Source organism: Rhinocladiella mackenziei, assembly GCF_000835555.1.
Source record: "Rhinocladiella mackenziei CBS 650.93 unplaced genomic scaffold supercont1.3, whole genome shotgun sequence".
NCBI lineage: Eukaryota > Fungi > Ascomycota > Eurotiomycetes > Chaetothyriales > Herpotrichiellaceae > Rhinocladiella > Rhinocladiella mackenziei.
In genome coordinates this window covers 2,192,132-2,205,948 of record NW_013550602.1, presented here as the reverse complement: position 1 = coordinate 2,205,948, position 13,817 = coordinate 2,192,132, and the positions used below count along the sequence as shown (strand labels likewise).

At 49.8% G+C, this 13,817-nt stretch overlaps 5 protein-coding genes across 5 annotated transcripts; 2 read left to right on the top strand and 3 right to left on the bottom strand.

Annotated features, from left to right (window-relative positions):
• Nucleotides 1-9: 9 nt before the first annotated feature.
• Z518_04317 (uncharacterized protein) lies at nt 10-3,219 on the top strand (the record flags this gene model as incomplete). The annotated part of the gene is made up of 1 exon (XM_013418023.1): nt 10-3,219. The coding sequence occupies one exon, from the start codon at nt 10-12 to the stop codon at nt 3,217-3,219; it is 3,210 nt and encodes a 1,069-aa protein (XP_013273477.1).
• Nucleotides 3,220-8,138: 4,919 nt separating this feature from the next.
• Nucleotides 8,139-9,004, bottom strand: Z518_04316 (uncharacterized protein; the record flags this gene model as incomplete). The annotated part of the gene is made up of 3 exons (XM_013418022.1): nt 8,139-8,542; nt 8,602-8,691; nt 8,749-9,004. The coding sequence occupies 3 exons, from the start codon at nt 9,002-9,004 to the stop codon at nt 8,139-8,141; spliced, it is 750 nt and encodes a 249-aa protein (XP_013273476.1).
• Nucleotides 9,005-9,642: 638 nt separating this feature from the next.
• Z518_04315 (uncharacterized protein) lies at nt 9,643-10,485 on the top strand (the record flags this gene model as incomplete). Its single annotated transcript, XM_013418021.1, has 1 exon — nt 9,643-10,485. The coding sequence occupies one exon, from the start codon at nt 9,643-9,645 to the stop codon at nt 10,483-10,485; it is 843 nt and encodes a 280-aa protein (XP_013273475.1).
• Nucleotides 10,486-11,037: 552 nt separating this feature from the next.
• Z518_04314 (uncharacterized protein) lies at nt 11,038-11,787 on the bottom strand (the record flags this gene model as incomplete). Its single annotated transcript, XM_013418020.1, has 1 exon — nt 11,038-11,787. The coding sequence occupies one exon, from the start codon at nt 11,785-11,787 to the stop codon at nt 11,038-11,040; it is 750 nt and encodes a 249-aa protein (XP_013273474.1).
• Nucleotides 11,788-13,380: 1,593 nt separating this feature from the next.
• Z518_04313 (uncharacterized protein) lies at nt 13,381-13,716 on the bottom strand (the record flags this gene model as incomplete). The annotated part of the gene is made up of 1 exon (XM_013418019.1): nt 13,381-13,716. One exon carries the CDS (start codon nt 13,714-13,716, stop codon nt 13,381-13,383), a length of 336 nt encoding a protein of 111 aa, XP_013273473.1.
• Nucleotides 13,717-13,817: the final 101 nt, after the last annotated feature.

The window sequence follows — 13,817 nt, the reverse complement described above, 5'->3', positions numbered from 1 at the left end:
TCGGTCATTATGACAGAGCAAAGCCGGTCCCAATCCGCCGCCAAAAATGGCCAGACAGACAAGGAGGGCGAAATGGACCTCACCACCATTCTTGATGAAGCTCAGCGTACCGACCTGACCCTCCTTATTGCCACTCTCACCGAGTCAATGCGGAATCTCATCCAGGATAATTTCGATTCAACGGCCGCACTGGACAAGAGTTCGCTTCGAGAAAGCATGACTGAAGAAGAGAATGATCGAGAACGCAAAATCAAAGAAGAAAGCGACCAGGATCTTGAAACCGTCAAGATGAGAACTCTCAAGAGAGACTCTCTAAGATCCTTTGATGAATGGCGTGAGCAAGTCACATTCCGGGTCAGTCAAGCTGTCAATGGCGAGCGGATTGCCCAAGAGCAAGCCCAGAAAAATGCTGGCATGGCCCAGCCTTCAAAACCTCAGGCACCTGCAATAGCCGGTAAGATTATGGAGGCCCCAACAAGAGCAGTCAACCTGAAGTTCAAGAACGTGTTCCCACCGGCCCGCACTGCATTGACCAAATTACCTATGGGCCAGCGAACCCTGATTCTTCATTCAATCCTTCTCCTCCTTTTGTCATTGGAGCACTATACTGCTTACTCTCGCATTTTAATGCTTAACTTGACCTCATCTTTAAAATTGCCTCTCAAGACGTTCGAGCAAGACGAGTATACCACTGCCAAGGGTCTCCTTGACGCAGCAAAAGAAATGACTGCAGACGAGGAGAGAAAGAAGAAAGTTGAACAAAGCAAAGATTCCCGAAAGTGGAAAGTTGGTCTTGCTACAGCAGCCGGTGCAGCTATCATTGGAGTCACTGGCGGCCTGGCTGCTCCTCTTGTGGCCGCCGGAGTTGGCTCGGTCATGGGCGGTCTGGGGCTCGGCGCTACAACCGCTGCAGCCTATCTCGGTTCTGTAGCAGGGAGTTCAGTCGTCGTTGGTGGATTGTTTGGTGCCTACGGCGGAAGAATGACCGGTCAAATGATGGACGCCTACGCTCGAGAGGTTGAAGATTTTCAGTTTCTTCCCGTCCACGGACGTCGTGACAAGAAGACCCAGGATGCTCAACAAGCCAGCGAACATGATCACAAACTTCGAGTCACTATCGGTATCTCTGGCTGGTTGACAGAGAAAGAAGAAGTTGTCAAACCATGGGGTGTCTTAGGCTCCGGTGCAGAAGTCTTTGCCCTGAAATGGGAACTTGAAGCATTACTCAACCTGGGAAATGCCATAAATGGCATGGTCCAATCTGCAGCCTGGGGATACGCGCGGAAAGAAATCATTCAGAGAACCATCTTTGCCAATCTCGCTGTTGCACTTTGGCCCATTGGGTTACTCAAGGTTGCCCGAGTCATTGACAATCCGTTCAGCGTGGCCAAGAGCCGGGCTGACAAGGCTGGCGAAGTTCTTGCTGATGCTCTGGCCAACCGTGCACAAGGTGAAAGGCCAGTCACACTGATTGGATACTCCCTTGGAGCGCGAGTGATTTATGCATGCCTGATGAGTCTGGCGAAACGAAAAGAATTCGGCATCATCGAGAATGCTATTCTGATGGGATCACCAACATCAAGTGATACCAGTGATTGGCGGACTCTTCGCAGCGTTGTGGCAGGACGACTCGTCAATGTCTTCTCGACCACCGACTACGTGCTGGGTTTCATGTATCGCACCTCGGCCATTCAATATGGTGTCGCCGGTCTTCAAAAGGTTGAAGGGCTGAGTGGAGTGGAGAATTTTGATGCATCAGAAGATGTCACCAGTCATCACCGATACCGCTATTTGATCGGTGCGATTCTCCAGAAGATTGGCTTCGAAGACATCGATATGGTCACTGTTGAGAAAGAGCAGGAATTGCTCTTGAAGATGGAAGAAGAAGAGAAAAATCAATCGATTCAGTCACAACGAAGGTGGTTGATGAGACGCCAATCCAACGGCGGAAAGGAAGATGAAGCAGCTGAGGCGGATGCGGAAGCGAATGAGCTGGAAAAGAAAATTCACGATCAGACGCAAAAAAGTTTGATGACGCGTGCGATTGAATATTTCTACAAGCCCGGTGTTCCCGGTACCGGAGACGCGGGGCGCGTTGATGGCAATGTTCGGAGGGCTGGACAAGATTCTCCCCAGGCAGGAAATGTTGTCGGTCAAACTGCCCAAGATGTCCCAGCTTCGACGCAAAGCTATGCGACAAGACTCTATAAGAGCGTCCAAAGTATGCCTCACACCAGCCGGTCCACGCCGACGACTACAAATGCAAATGCAACTTCCACCGCCGACACGAAGCAGGCCACAGATCAAGCAACAAAGGCAGCAGGTGGAGCTACCGGCCACAGTCAGAGCTACGTTCAAACAGCCTCGTCCTATCTGCGGAGCATGCCATCACTTGCCAGAAGCAGCAAGAGCCAAGGCCAAAGCCAGTCAGCTACGAGCAATGCCACAGACTCAGCAATCCAAGCGGCAGAAACCACAGCGTCAGCCGCAAAAGATACAGCAAACCTTGTCTCAGACACCGACACTCCCACTGTCACAAATACGCAGCGTCCCCGAGACAATCCAGCCGTAAAGTCTACCAAGCACACCCCAGATAAAGCGCCCATCATCCATCAAGCTAAAGACCGCACTCCCACTCTGATGGAAAACGTTACTGGAGATGTTGTGGGCGCAGCTGGCACCACAGCACAGGATACAGGGCAATCGCTGTCGAAGGGCCTGGATACCACGACTGGTGCGGTAGGTGATGTGGAAAAAGTAGCCACCAGCAGAACTCAAGGTGCAGCGAAGACAGGACAACAACAAAGCTACACATCTCGAGAAGCTGAGTATTTATCAACAGTGCCAACTATGCCGAACATCAGTATACCGAAGATAAAGTTTGGTGAGAGTGACCCGAAGAAATCCCAACCGCCGATACTTGAGGAGCGGACATCAGGAACCGGGGCCAGCGCCAGGCCTCCACCGCTAAAGCTCGATCAAGTTAAGTCACCATCACCGATCTCATTGCCTAAACCTGAACATGTCCCGTCTGGAGTCAAATCGCCGCCGAAACCCGACCGTGTTCCCTCATCTGCGCTCGGTGAAAGATTATCTGGGATTCAAGGGCGAGCGAGCGACGCAGGTCGAGAAGCAGTCAGACAAGGAAAGAGTATGATTGAGGGCGTGGGGAGGAGATTTAGTGGATTTGGAAGTGGAAAGCAACAGCAACAAAAATAGTCAGGATAGACGAGCTGAGCGGCCGGGGGTGGAAGGCGGACGCTAGCTACAAAATGGAACAACGATATGGAAACCACGTTATGAAAGCTGAATATTGGAAGGTGGAGAGATTTACATATATTTCTGAAACAGGAGATGGGCTGCATTAGATCGGGTTGGATTGGATGGACTTGTATTGAGCGACTATGGCGGTCATTTCTTTCGATTCGGGTCGCACCTGGGACTGCGGCGGTTTTACAGCTCGTTAATATCAAAAATGGTCAATGCTCATGTATGAGATGAATTGGGGATATTCTTTTTGGGAATGGAACCTCAGATTCAGTCTACTACACTGCTGCCCATATTGCTACTCACATTACTACTCACGCTTATTCTGCTCGCTGCTCACACTGCTGCTCATGCTTCTGCCTATACACCACTCTCACACAAAACTATACACCAGCGAAAATACCAAAAAAGGCCCCCTTCCTATGATCCATCTCTGACGACAAACAATCACTGGGCTGGAGCATTACGTTTACCCATCTAGGGCACCTAGACTCAATGGAGCTAGGCCGGACAACCCTCGTGCCTTACCTATGATCGAACACTAGTAAGGTCCCTCAATTCTATCGGTTCGACTAAAACAGGGTGTGCCCCACTCAGTTTCGTCCTTGATAGGTCAACTACGATTTGGTGTCAATTTTGAAGCAGTTTCTGGTGGAATAAAATATAAACCTGACATCGCCTGGTTGCGGCTTGGCGTTGTGTGTCGACGCCAAAATCAGCGTGATAGCCAATCACGCGTAAGCGCATGGCTTGGCATTATCACGTAGGCGCCTGGGCACTCCCCCTTGCCGCACTGTCATCGGATCCAATCCGTGAACCATGTGGTTGGGGGACACTCGAAGGTCGAGGATCCAATCAATGTATTCCAGCTAGCATCTAGACCCAGGTACAAGACGTAGCACGAAGAGAGTCAAGGAAGCATGCTACGCAGGAAGCGCTTGAAGAACCCTGGGTACGTCATCCTTGGCACGTGGTCCCGTGACACTCTATATTGAGATTGTGATTTTACGGAGGACTTGTCCTATTTCGAAGGGGTCCAAGGGACCGTCAGACTATATACTTTCGAAGCGTGTACGAAGCGTACAACGCTTCCGAAGGTCTTTACAAGCCTTGGCGTCGCCACAGATTACAGATGGTCCATGGATCGGATCCAGTCTGTGGGTCACCCAGACGGGTCATGTCAAACTGGGTGCAACTCGAGATGTATTGAATGCTCTGGGCTCTTCCAATGAGTGTGGGATAGAGCCCATCTATATATCTATCTACGAGGTGTATGCTGACGCTGTTGCCTGTTAATGGTGTTGCACGCCAGGAGGTGAACGTTACAAAATGAGTAGGTTTGCCATGCACGACAGGTTATCGTTTGTTCAACAGGTCATCATATCGGATCCAGTCTGTGGACCACCTAGACAAGCCCTACCGATCGGACTCTAGATGGCTCGTTAACGGACGAGCCTCGATATCGACATAGTCCGTGGATCGGATCCCAAGATATACCACCGCCATCGGATCCAATCCGTGGACCATGTGTGATGACATTTCCGTTGTCCTGTATACTGTACAACAGCGCAGCGCATAGCCCGACCCACAATGTGCCCCCCCGATGCTGCCATAACCCTTGCGATTTCCCTACTCAACGTTCTCCCAGAAGTAATCCGCCCAGGCCGCAAGATCCGCGACATTAAAGACGACGTCGCCTTCTGGCGGTATAGCGGCTCGGAGGAAGAGTTTGTCAAATTCGAGAATTAGAGACGTTCTAGCAACGTCATAGGCCGAGACAGAGTCTGGCTGAACGGTGACAATTGGCTGACCGATGGTATTCGACTGAGCAGTAGGACCTAGTTGTGGAGTGGGATTTTGGATGATAGTAAGCTCTTGGACTTTTATCGGAATTGGAGCGTTGGGATTTGGGTGGCCTCTGGTAGCTGGTCTATATGCAGGAGGCGGAGAGAGGCACCACTTTTCGACCGTTAGCATCTTCTGTGCCGGCTTTATTGAGATGATGATGGCAATCTTGACATCTCCTCCAGAGTTGACAATCCACCATTCTGCGTCCTGTCTCAGACGAGGAAGCGATTCAGAGAGTCCAGACTCAAAAACAATTGTTGGCCAGTCAGATTTCTTTTTTCGGATCGGGACGGGGCGGAATCCCATATCACCCTCTTTAGAGGAATTAGCGCGTTTGTATTTTGTCCCGCCAATAGGGCATAAGCACTCTGGTGAGAGGCCTATTGTGACAAGTCCGTCACGAAGTTTCATGGCTAATGAGAGGTGCGCAACTTCATGTTCCGCTGATGGCATCAGCTTGATAACTAATAGATTGTTATCCGCGTAATGGCTCATCCGAGTATGCTTCCCTATGCTGGCGCGCTGATGGTCAATCTTTTCAAGCTGGCCTTTTGTGACACCCCTGAAAACAAGGTACTGCTGATTCGTGTGACCGTCCATCAACGCAGTGGACTGCAAGTTGACACGTTCTTTTAGATCTCGGATCCCTTTGTACCTATACATACGAGCGTCTTTCAATCCCTCTAAGGGCGATATCTCCGGTGCTGAACTCTCCACTGCCGTAGTCTCTTTTGATGCTGCTGAGCTTGAGGATGACCTTGACATGGGTGTACATGTAGGTGCTCCATCGCTGGGTCCGCAAATTGTATTCATGTTGAGGTTCGAAGAGCAGAAGGCGCAATGTTGGAGGAGCAGAAAAGCTGGCAGAAGAATCAGACAGGGAACATTTGTTGATAAATCAGGCGTGTGCTGAGGCGAGAAGTGGGAGTACTGAAGTAGAAGAGATTATGAATGATGAACTGTATGGGAGAGAAGATTGACTGATTGATTTATCTCAAAGCACACTCTGACGAATGTCAACATAAGTAGGTGGAAAGGGTTGAGGGTATAGGTTGCCTCAGGTGTCACTATAGAGTGATAATGCCAAGCCAGCATTGGCTATTCTGGCCAACAATGAACGCTTAAGTAAATAGCTTTCAGTAGAGAGGCAATAAGTGAAAGCGGATATATAAGTGTCACTCTCTCAAGGCTGTGAGACTTGGCGTGCCGGCCAAGTGCACACGTGAGAATAAAGACGCTGCAATGTGATAATCGGGTCGATTATCAAATGTTGAACAAATGGTGACCTATCGTTCATGGCAGACCCACTCATTCTTTAAAACTCACTTACTAGCCTGTGATAGACTGTGGAGTCTAGAGAAGGAATGTGTTGTTGTTGTTCTATCTAAGAGAGAGCAAGACGAAAAGAAGGGCGCAAGTTGCCAAGCCAAACAGCCTCACGTGACGTTGCCAAGGCAACCAGTCACGTGACTGGCCAACAGCCTGCAATACCATTGACAGGCAACAGCGCGAAAGTACACCACGTAAATAGATATATAGATGGACTCTATCCCACACTCGTTGGAAGAGCCAGAGCATTCAATACATCTCAAGTGGCACCAAGTCGGACACTAAATTTCCCTGGTAGTCCTCAATAGCCTCCTCCAGACACCCCAACGCAGCCAGGCTCCATGCTTGCTGTTGTTCCACCTCTAGTCACTCATACCCCCAATACATGCACCAGTTTGTGCATTGTGTAGGCCTCCCGATCCACTCGCCATGGCACCAATGAGTATGCCTGGAGGGTCTCAAAAGCCGCTTCAATACTGTACTGGCTGATATTGGTGTCTGACAAGTTCATCACTAGCCATTGTTGACTAGCTAGCTCACCGTGGGAGTTTAGCCGGATACTGAACAGTCTTAGAAAGATATCGCCAAAGTTGATGCATGCCAGTAGACTTAGTCGACCACAAGTTTGTGTGTGTGCGTGAGATACATATCTGTCGAACGGAGCGAGATGCGGATAGAAGGGGTGAAAACTCGTGTGTAGATTGCGACTATGGGGGGGGGGGGGGGGGGAAGCCCCTATATAGGCCAGAATAGGGGCTCTTGGCACTAGGCACCGGCTGTCTGGCAATATCATTTACCCTAACCCCTCCCGATTTAGGATATTGTACAGTATAATACGAGGATTTGAACGAGACAATAAGACTGATCAAGATTGTGGGGTTTATGCAGCGTGGACCAGAGTGTGTCCCGCGTCAACTATTTAGAACACACGCGATTCAAGTTGGCCTTTGACAAGAGGTTCGCTGCAACGTTTTAGGCAGAGTTCTCAACAAGCCAAGCCGATTTTAGCAAGACTAAGCACTCGCTTGGTCTTAGTGGCGCTCGTCTCGTCTCGTCTTGGTCAAGACTTGGCAAGCCACGGTCTTGCTTGATTACAGTAGCTTGCGCTTCGCTTAGATAGATTCAATCAATCCTCGGCCCTACAGAGGGTGATCAATCGAGCTTGCCAGTGTGGTCCATAGACTGGATCCGATGGGCGACGGGGGATTTCATCGGATCCAATCCACGTCGAGTGGAAGGCCCCACCCCCAGGGGCACAGACTGGATCCAATGGGAGCTGGCGCGGAAAATATTTAATCCGACGGTGTTGGACCGGAAAATGGTTAATCCGTTAAGGATGGACCGGGAAGTGTTTTTAGCTTTGCACCTCGCTTAGATAGATTCATTCAATCAATCTTCGCTCGGCCCAATACATCCCCCCGGGCAACGTACGCCATTTGTATCAGTGTATCTGTGGGTGTATCTGCCCGGAATCAGCCTGTTAGACGATTGAACAGTTGCAAGGGCTCCTTTACCAGGAAAAGGGGACAAGACGAGACGAGCGCTTGGCAAGAGGCTAACTACTAACAAGACGAGCAAGGGGTTTGGAATGGCGATGGAATTTATCATGGTAGAATATAGGCTTCTGTGATTCAGGTCAAGCCAAGTCGTGAGACAGCAAATTGTCACTGCGACTATCAAGCAGGAGTGTCGACCTAAGCACGAGCCCTCAGACTCGCTAGGCCGACTGGTTTCTTCTCATACTTGAGATTGTCGAGATCTTGGGGCCCATATACACTGACCCGGCAACCACTGATGTCCTTATTCGCGAGGATTCCTTCATAAACTCTAGCGAAATCGGACGACTTGATCCGATTGCCTCCTAGGCGCTCGCATACTGTATCGAAGTCGACGCGATAGCAGAGATAAACTTCGTTGAAACGAATGTTTGTGGTGGCATTCTCAAGGCAGGCAGCGTTAGCCATAGAGAACAATGCCCCCTGCGAAATAGCAGTGACTCCGGCAGAGCCTGCTTCACCTGCTCCGCCCGTTATGAGAGTCCAGGTGGCATGGGGGTTGCCTTGTTCGATCAAGTAAGGAATGGTGGCACGATACGCAACTGTCGCAATTCAGAATCCAATCTGGGATGGCACGGTTCCGATACCAGTGTTGACTTACAGAAATTAGCCTCCAAGTTGATGTTCATGGTTTGACGGAAGTAGCTGGGATCGATGTTCTGCATTGGGGTTTTCGGATTGTAGATTCCAACTCAACAAACCAAACATCAGTTCCCTTCAAGCAAAGGTGGTACATAATTGAGCGTACCAGTTGAGTAAACGTGCTGAAAAGCGGGCAATTGCCCAGCTTTGACTCGGTCAACGACTTCCTGAACACCATGTTCGCTTGTCACGTCGGCTTCCACCACGGTGATGCCATCTTTCATCCCAGTATGTTGATAAATCTTGTCTGCAGAAAGCTGATTTCGCACAACAGCAAGCACGTTACGCTTGCTCCGCAATGCGGCAATGATCACGGATACTCCGACATTGCCTGTGGCTCCGACGACAAGAACAGTTTCCATTTTATCATATCATTCGGGGACCCGACATCCAGAAAAAGGACTTATGTAAGACTGCTTGGGTATCTCCGTAACACAGTAGGGGAGAGGCAGCTACACCTAAGTAGTGATATCAGTCTTCTCCATCCGGAGAGGGCCGTCACCAATGTCGCTTGCCCGTCATTTGTAATGAAATCGGAGTCATCTGCCCCGTAGCGCCGGGAGGGAGTAACAATATGCGGGGAGATCATCGGGACAACAATTATACAGTTCTCGGACTGGCAAGCTTGTTGATGCCGAGTGGATGGGGTGGACAAAATCCTTCCAGCTTCAAGGCTTGCTTGCTGACTAATTCTTAGCCACGAGAGTTCCCGGGTGCCTGGCGAGTCGGGTGAAGGTCTGAAATCCATTCCGAGACGTGGACTTTCCCCCAGACAATGTGAGAGAATGAAGATGAGCGAGGTGAATGCGAAGATCAGGAAAGAAAAAGGTATGGAGATGTGCCTATAAAAGCGGCATGTCTGAATGAGTTGCACGTGAGATCCGAACTAAGCCAGAAGCAGAGCTTTCGTAGACTTTTCCAATCTATCACCAACTCATGGCATGCGCGGTCCCTCGCCGTTGACTTTCTTTGCCTCCCTCCCTGTTCCGGACCTAGCATAATGGCCAGTGCCGCGATCACCAGGTTACCGCCGGTGAAGGCCAGTCCCACGACCCTGCAGTACCTTGAATACAAACGCAAAACATCACGACCCTCACCCTACTACAAGCCCAGGTTTACTTTTAAAACCAAAGACCGAGAGAAAACACTTTTACAACCTTGGATGCGCAAGACGGACCCATTGATGCCGCCCTATCCCTATGGCAAGAATCATACATTCAAGGAAGCAAATTTTGGACTCTACGGCGGAAGCACCATTCAATCAGGAAACAAAATTTCCAAAGGGAAAAACAAAGGCAAAACTCTGCGTCATTGGTTTCCTAATGTCCGCATTGCAAAGATTTGGAGTGAAGCGTTGCATACAGAGCTCAAAATCCCTGTCACTAGTCGGGTGCTGAGGACAATCAGAAAATGCGGTGGTGTCGATCAATACGTTTGCGGGACAAAGCCTGCACGGATAAAGGAGTTGGGTCTGCTGGGATGGAAGCTTCGTTGGCTCGTCATGACATCTCCCAAATACCGAAAACAATACGCAGAAGAACAACAGAAATTTGGATTGCCTCGAGAAGCCCTTTTGCAAAGTTCCTTTGAAGACGCGTGGAACAATGGAGAAATGAGGGCAAAGTTCATTCAGCAGCAAGATGAAGCATGGCAACATCTACGCGAAGCAGCTGCAAGATTCGAAAAGCACGTTCAGGAGAAGTGGGTAGAGAGCGGAGAGAAGAGAACATACAAGATCCCGAAACTAGAGACGCTTGCCAGGCGTAGTCCAAGCACTTTAGAGTTGCCTGATCATCTTGAACAAGGGGAGACTGATGAAGTGGCAGGGACGAAAAAGCGATGAGAAGGAGATTCTTAAGTAGAGGGTGAAGGCCAAGAAAGCGTTGATGAATCGGGCCGGCGTCGAGCAGGAGAAGAACTTCGAGGACATTCGGACTCATGATGGTGAAGACCTTCGTCCCGCCCATTCGAGAGAAACCTGACCCTAGGGCGCCATTTCGCAGGCTGAGGGGAGACATCCTCACCAGTCGCTTGAAGCAAGACCGTGGGCGTTGTTCCAGACTAGAAGGGCTGGGATACATGGGTGTTGGCATGAAAAATCCTGTTCCATCCGACTGCGACTTTGCCAAATGATGGCCAGAAACTGTATAAATAGGGACGCCCAACAACAGTGAAGCACCTAGCCATGGGGTGTCGAGAACCAATTCGGCTCAACTTCAAATCTTTTCCCTGGGAATTTTCCTTCGCCAAACATAAGCTAACGTAAGCTTTCGCAACCTCTCACTCTTCACCGCGGGTATTGGTTCAATCGCAAATGACCGAGGATTCCCCCAGTCCGTGACCTTGATTCTTCAGCCCTCTCCTTCTGTCGAAGAACCTCCATATCCATAGTATCTCACAAACAGCCATTCCCATTCGCCGCTTTCGTCGCCACGGCAGGAACTTGACCCTTTGTTTCCATCTCCTTCCAGCGCTGGAATAACTTCCGAAAAGCCAAAGGATCCTGAGCACCACTGATCTCCCAATGGTCATTGATCTCGTAGTTGGGCACGCCATTGACTCCCTGCATTCTCGCCTCCTCAGCCACCCGGTCGACCTCCTCGCCGTCCTTGCCACTCTCCAAATACGCCGTGATCTCTTCCTTGGTGCCCAAGCCGGCCTCGAGGCCAACTTCGACGAGTGTCTCGAGAGTAGTGATATCAACTTCCTGCTCGAAGTAACGTCTCCATAGTCCTAGCATAACTTTGTCCTGGGCTTCTTCGCCTCCGTGGTTCTGTGCCCAGTGGACTAGGCGATGGCCATTACGACTCACGCCGGTCATGCCGCCGAACTTGAAGTTCAAGCCTTCACCAGCCGCGGTCTGGATCATCATGGCTTCAATCTGTTTGGCGCGCTCGGGGCCGAATTTTGCGGCATAATGTTCACGTCGCGGGCGGGACGCTACGGGAAATGGTGGCGGGAGAGGCCCATTGGTGCTGGTAAGTTGAGGGGGAGGTTGAAGATAGAATGGGAGGTATTTCAAGTGAAATTTATCGTCGGGGTATGTCTTTTTGTGTTCGGCGATGGCTTTCGAGAGCCTCGTATGGCCGATATAGCACCACGGACAGACGATGTCCGAGGTAATCGTGATGTTATAGTTCGTCATGGCTGCAAACAGGCGTTGGCTGGGTTTGAATGTCATCAATATGAACAGTGAGTAAGTGGAAGCCAGTATTTATAGGTAGGGAGATTTCCGCCTCGCTTTCTTCGACATCCACAGATACATCAAGAAGAGTTGGCATAACAATGAAGGTGATGATGATGGATTGTATTTGTCAGCCAGAACGGAGATCGAGGCCTTCGGCTTCTCTCATCCGATGCCCAGTGTCGAGTTCATCTATATGGGCATAAGTGCTTCAACGGACGACTTAGCCAGAAGGGTCAGTACGCGAAAATCCCTGTCCTTCGCATTCATTATGTAATGACATTTAGTCAGTATGAGTAATTTTTGAAATACGTTTAAATGACTTAAATGACAGCTACGGTGTAGTATAGTTCTATGAAGTGTAGAGAATTTTACTAGTAAAACTTTTGATCTGACGAACGTTAAGAAAGGCCCATTACACGTATTAGAACCCCCCCTTTCTGGCGCGGCCAAGAAGGGTCTGGCTTGCAAATAGATAAATCGTATCCAGATAAATCCAAATCAAATCAAATCATGATGCTGGATTTATTTGGATAATTTGGATATTTGGATAAAAGCTCTGTCTAATCAGCGCTCGCCAGCATTCGACAATATTTACTCAATTAGTCTTAGCCTTCAGTCCTCAACGGATTAAATATTTTCCGGAACACCGCCATTGGATTAAATATTTTTCCGGGACACAACCCATCGGATCCAATCTGTGGACGACCTAGACGAGAGCTCTTACTGCGCTTGAGATGATTCGTAACCGAGCGTTAACGAACGAACCTCGATGTCAACATCGTCCATTAATTGGATCCGATGGCGGTGTCTTTCATCGGATCCAGTCTGTGGACCACTCACACAGGCTCTACTAATCGTACTCGAAATGCTTCGTTACCGAGCGTGAACGGACAAGCCTCGACGTCGAGATGATCTATGGATTGGATCCGATGGGTCGCGGGATTTCATCGGATCCAATCCGTGGACCATCTAGACAAGCTCTACTATCACACTCGAAATGGCTCGTATGGAGCGTTAACGGACGAGCCTCGATATCGAGATGGTCCATAGATCGGATCCAATCCGTGGACAGTATGGCCAGGTAGAGCCGGGGACAGTGTATGGCGCTGGCCTCGATATCTAGGTGGTCCTTAGATCGGATCCCATGATATACTGTCGAACAGTATATGGCAACATGTTCAGCCGTGATACTGGAATACTCAGCTGGATAAGGATCTCACCAATGAGCTGGTCACGGAGACGCCGAAAAGCTGTGCCAATTATTCCCTATATATATATATATATATGTCCGAGGCAGGGCCTTAGTTTGATAGAAATCAGAACCCTATAGCTAAAAATCGATGTCCAACGGAAGAGGAACACCATAATTTTCGCAGGAGCGGCAATAGAGTGGGAACCACCGAGAAGGCTATCAATAAACGCACATATGGATCCGGCCAATCTTCTAACGCTATATTACTATTATTTCGACAAAAATGTTGGAAGTCACCGACAGATTCACATAGTGTACGAACAAGGATGCATTCTGTTCCCCCCTCGTTTCGGGGAACCTCAATTAATCCAGGCTCCAGGCATGCGGATAGTACTCTGCTCTGCCACAACATCCTCGGTCAACCACGTCACTAAAGTCTTAAGCGCGCTCAGGGTCTGAGGATGTAAAGGACCCAATACCTTTATCCTCAAGTTCAGGCAGGAGGTCATTAAATCTTTAGCTTCGTCGTCATGATGTTGGTCTTTCAGCGTATAAGCCAGGTTGGCCACGCTGGTCAGCGTGGAGGGATGCTCTGCCCCCAGCACCCTCTTCCTCGTCTCCATCACTTGCACTTCCAGCTCTTCCGCCTCCTTCCATCGACCTTGATTCCGATACGTCGATGCTAAGTTGGCCATGCTGGTCAGCGTGGAGGGATGCTCCGCCCCCAGCACCCTCTTCCTCGTCTCCATCACTTGCACTTCCAGCTCTTCCGCCTCCTTCCATCGACCTTGATTCC